This window comes from Lygodium microphyllum, chromosome 13 (genome assembly GCF_053477565.2).
Source record: "Lygodium microphyllum isolate KBCC chromosome 13, Lygodium_microphyllum_v1.1.10, whole genome shotgun sequence".
Classification (NCBI taxonomy): Eukaryota; Viridiplantae; Streptophyta; class Polypodiopsida; order Schizaeales; family Lygodiaceae; genus Lygodium; species Lygodium microphyllum.
In genome coordinates this window covers 86,477,243-86,482,096 of record NC_141147.1, presented here as the reverse complement: position 1 = coordinate 86,482,096, position 4,854 = coordinate 86,477,243, and the positions used below count along the sequence as shown (strand labels likewise).

Genomic DNA, 4,854 nt, shown 5'->3' with positions numbered 1-4,854 from the left:
CTGCCCCCCCGCCTCCACCGCCTCTTCCCCCCCCCCCCCCCCTCTTTTGGTGCCTTCTTCAACTACTACAAGGTGGCCAAGTGATTCAATCAGGTATATCCATTGTCATTTGTCCATGCCTACGCTCTTTCTTCTTCTTATTTTTTCTTTGTATTCTTAGACTTCTTTAATATTCTTAGCCTTTGTCTTCTTCTTCTTTAGCTATCTTGGTCTTCTTTGTCTTCGAATCATGTGGGTGCTTCTCCACATAGTTACATCATGGCTTGGCCTTCTTCTTTTGTGTTGGTTTTTTATTTTTTTGAATCTCCTTGTGTTATTACCTTTGTTGGTCTTCACCTTTGTCCCTATCTTGCCATTGATCTTGGTCTTCTTGTTCTTTGCTTTCATTTGTAGACGCTTCTTTGTAGAGACCATTTTTTCAAATCATATATTTCTTCTTCACATGCTAGATAGGTGTGCTTGGAGTTGGGGCAACTTTTTCAAGATAATGTGGCTAGTTTACAATACTCAAAGCATGCATTAGGCAAATTGTTATAGACTATACACAGATCCTTACTGAAATTGCCATTAGAATTAGAAATTACTAGGGGCTTAGCTAGATGTTTACTTGTATTGATTTCAACTAGGACTAACATGAGGGTGTTATATTGAGTTTAAATCAGTGAAAGGTCTCGATTTCTTTAAAAGCTTTCCTAGAGGTGCTTTTGTGGTTTGGTCCAATAGAATCAAAATTCAATGTCCACTTGAACAAGGATAGTCAGGAGCTACAAAGCATCCACTACCCATATCTCAACATAGTTAATGCCATTCATTTAGGGAAAATAAATACTTATTTGAGAGGTGCTACATGATTTGCATCCTATAGCCCAAATGGCTCCCAATGATTTTTGACCCAATTTCTCAAAAAAATTGCTAGGGTTACGTGACGTGACATAATCCGATCAATGCACTTGATTGGTATGCTAAGTTGCAATAGCTTAAACCTAATGGATGAACAAATGATAGGGATGGAGTTACAAGGAATATTTGCCTTACAGTTCTCTAGTTTTTGCATATGGCATCTTTTTTTCATCAAATTTGAAGGTTTCTAGGTATATGGGTCATATATTATACATAAAATGAGATATTTTGGTAATAAATTTGTCCCCAAACATTGAAAACAAAGGGTTTTAAGCCATGTCTCACTCAATCTTTGAATTATTGGCCCTTTTATGGATCTGTTGATTATGTAAAAAACAAAGTACATGCAAGATCTCTAAAGAGAGTAAGCTCTTCATAGAGACAACCCGACCTCATTATGCCTTTATCACCTACTAGTAGAAGGGTTGTTTGTGGCCAATAGTTTCACGTAAACTAGCTCTGACCATAATAAACATGGCATATTTCTAGCATGTGTGAATTGCAAATAGGTGGATGAATGTTTTATCGAGCCAAGGCATTGATTGAGGAAATAGCTGTCTAAGTGTAATGTCATGCATAGACCTACCACGCCTTTGAGATATCAAATGAATCAAGTTTAAATGGTGTGACATGCCCCTTTTCCTTCCTACTTACTGTAATTATAGTTGGTTCACTTTGAAATGCAAGCATAGCCTATATACTAGACAAGGCTCAAGCGGCAGGGGGATCATGGTTTTCTTATTTGGAAGCCTCCATGACACTAGGCCTCCATGAAGGGAAGGGCCGAGGGCCGGGGACTCATGGTCGAGGCTGCAAACCTGAGTGGAAAGGCAAGGGGGGGAATCGGCGGGTGGCCCAGGGTGTAAAGGCCAACCCTACGAAAGGCGGATTTTGACCAGCGGTAATTGGGTGGTTTTGTGTCGGGGGCAAGATAGTCATGATTTCGCGGTCAGTACGCCCCCTTCACTACTACTACTACTGCAGTCTGCTACTACTTCCACAGTCTACTCCCCCCCCACCCCACACACACACACTGTCACACACACACACACACACTCTCTCTCTCTCTCTCTCTCTCTCTCTCTCTCTCTCTCTCTCGCTCTCGACAAGTCTCTGCGACAGTGCCGTCTTACGTGCATTTCTTCATACGGATCTGCTCTTGATCCGCTGCATTAAATAACACTCATCGGGGGCCAGAACATTCCCACCTCCTGCTTCTGCTGCTTCCTTATTATACTTCTTCTCCTCCTCAATCTCCTTCTTCTTCTTCGCCTTCTGCTACTGCTAGCTAGGTACTGATACTTTGCTTCTTCTTCGTCTTTCTTTCTCTCTTCCTTCCTTCTTCTTCTTCTCGTCGTCCATTTTCCTCCTGCTTACAACAGGATAGCTTCTGCAGAAGGGCTCATGTTATCAAGATGACCAAGGCCGACAAAGCGTCTAACAAGCTAGAGGTAAAATCATTGCCTCCCTCTCTCTCTCTCTCTCTCTCTCTCTCAGTTTTAGAAAAATTCCCAATATATTTCCCACATTGTGAATTATGAGAACACCATGAGCATCTACGAGGGCGGGACTGCATACCTAGCTAGGTGCAGTTGGGGGCTGCTCGGCTTCCAGGGTTGAGACCAGCAGTCCCCCCTTCCCCCATCCATACCCAGCGAGGTATGGAGTGCCTCCCCGAGTAGAAGCAGAAGTTGATGATGTTGAACGCTACAAGAAAAAAATAGAGATTTCTTACTAGAGGCTCTTGATGTTGAACACTATCAGGAAAATTAAGGAAAAGTGCCCTTTTCTTTCACATGGTTAAATATCTAAAACTTATTGATCACTGCCCCTCTCTCTATCTGTCCAATTATCTATCTATCTATCTATCCATCCATCCATTTATCGAATCTATCTATCTAACCTCATCCCCTCACTCCGGCTTTGCCTCTTGCCTCCAGACCCTCCACCTCAAGGTTTTCATCCACTGCGAGGGTTGCAGACGCAAAATCAAGAAGCTTCTCTACAGTGTTGATGGTAAGCAGTTGCAGTTTTCAGCTGAGTCTCAACTCCATTCCAGGCAAATTTTGTCTATTCCTTGTGTCTGATTTTGATTGTTGACTGGCTTGGCATAATTGCAGGAGTAGAGGCCATTACCATCGATTCTGAGACCGGGAAGGCGAGTGTCACAGGGACAGCTGATGCCAAATCCTTGCTGCAGAGACTTGCGAAGGCGAACAAGCAAGCCGAAATTTGGTCCAGCAGCAACAATGGAGGAGAGAAGGGTGCAGTGTTTGACAGTCAAGCTAAGCCCAAAGGCAACAATGCAGACAAAGATGACAAGAAGAAAGAGCAGGTGAAAGAGAAAAAGGCTCCAGAAGGTGCAGATAAGTCGAAAGAGGAGGCCACGAAAGAGAGTAAGGCCAAGGGAATTGCAGGCAATGGAGGGAATAGCAAGGGGGGGAATACAAAAGAAGGTGCAGATAAGTCTAAAGAGGAGGCCTCTAAAGAGAATAAGGCCAAGGGAAGTGCAGGCAGTAATGGAGGGAATTGCAAAGGAGGGAATGAAAAGAAAGATGGTGGGGTAAGTGCTGATAATGCTGGGAAGAAGGCTGGGAACAAGAAACCCAATTCTAGTACTGACAGTAAAAGAGTTACCTTTGAAGGTGATGCCAATGGGGAAGGGAAGAAAGGCAGTACCGTAGAGGGGGTAAATACTCCTCATGGTGAAGCACCATGGAAGGGCAATTCTCAGGAAGAATGGCAAGAAAGCACTTCTGCAGGAGACAACAGTGGCCAAGCCAAGAAAAGCCCGAACGATGGCAAGAAAAACAATGCCAAAGTGAAGCAAAATGAAGGAGATAATGCTGTCATTGAGATTGCAGCAGGTGACAGAAGTCATCCCCTCTCTCATAGAACTATGGCTCCCCTTGATTCCACTCGGACTAGCTACTCCTTACAATCTGCAGAGTATGCCACTCATATGTTTAGTGATGAAAATGCCAACAATTGTAGGATAATGTAGAACCATTCCATCCTCTTAGCTTTGCCTAACCTTGGTGGTAATACTTGTTTCCAACATACTTGAATCTGTAGCCACTCCTCTCCTTCTCATTTTGGATTTACCATGGTAAGTCATACATGTACAATCCCTGAAGCGAAATTAGTACAGACACTTACATTCTCTATGTAAATCTAAAATCTTGCTTGTTCCCTTTCCCTACTGATCTACCACATTCACAACAAAATAAAACTTAATAATACATTTGCATAGGCTTAGGGTCCCTGAAGATCTAATGCACACAAGGTCTCACAACTGATATAGTCAATGTAGGGTGCTTGGCACATATGCATATACACACATGCACCCCCAAAAAAAGGTGCGCAGTTTTAGTGAGGTTACACACATATAACTTTATATGTTTTGAATAATGGCCATGGTAAGTTTGCTTCTTTTTCTTTTAAAAAAATGCAAGCCAAATTGGCTATTATTTGGGATAATGCTTCAAAAACCATCCCGAGAGATGGCAAATATCACGGAGAAATTAGGAGGTGAAAAATAATGCTTTGGTGAAGCTTGGGTATGGCTACCATTGAACAATGTCTTATTAGTGTTTTGCATCTAGGATCCCATAGGAGAGGAATTTCTTTGAGCCCTCTCGGGTGGAGCTAAGGAAGTATATAACCTACAAAAGCCATAAGGTAGCTCATAAGATGTAGAATTTGGAGTGGCAAAATCTATGCTAGATTGGGGAAAATCATAATTTTGCCTATTGTAACTAAATTGATTGCTTATTACGCATTCTCTATTTAGTAAATTTATATCTATAAACTAATGACTCACTTTTCTTTAAGTGTTGATGATTATCTAGCATGGTCATGAGACCATTTAGAGACCAGGATTCCTAGTGCATCACTTAATGGGGTGATCAAAGCATTGTGACGTGAATATTTGGACATGCAGTACAAGTTATG

At 42.2% G+C, this 4,854-nt stretch overlaps 1 protein-coding gene across 1 annotated transcript; it reads left to right on the top strand.

Annotated features, from left to right (window-relative positions):
* The first annotated feature begins 1,915 nt into the window (after positions 1-1,915).
* On the top strand, positions 1,916-4,116 carry LOC148026864 (uncharacterized). The gene is made up of 3 exons (XM_087691394.1): positions 1,916-2,351; positions 2,841-2,916; positions 3,021-4,116. The coding sequence occupies exons 1-3, from the start codon at positions 2,316-2,318 to the stop codon at positions 3,902-3,904; spliced, it is 996 nt and encodes a 331-aa protein (XP_087547520.1). The 5' UTR covers positions 1,916-2,315; the 3' UTR covers positions 3,905-4,116.
* The last annotated feature ends 738 nt before the right edge of the window (positions 4,117-4,854 follow it).

Coding starts and splice junctions, on each gene's coding strand:
- LOC148026864 (XM_087691394.1), top strand. CDS start 2,316: ATGACCAAGGCCGACAAAGCGTCTAACAAGCTAGAG. Junction 2,352..2,840: donor AAGCGTCTAACAAGCTAGAG/GTAAAATCATTG, acceptor TCTTGCCTCCAG/ACCCTCCACCTCAAGGTTTT. Junction 2,917..3,020: donor GCTTCTCTACAGTGTTGATG/GTAAGCAGTTGC, acceptor GCATAATTGCAG/GAGTAGAGGCCATTACCATC.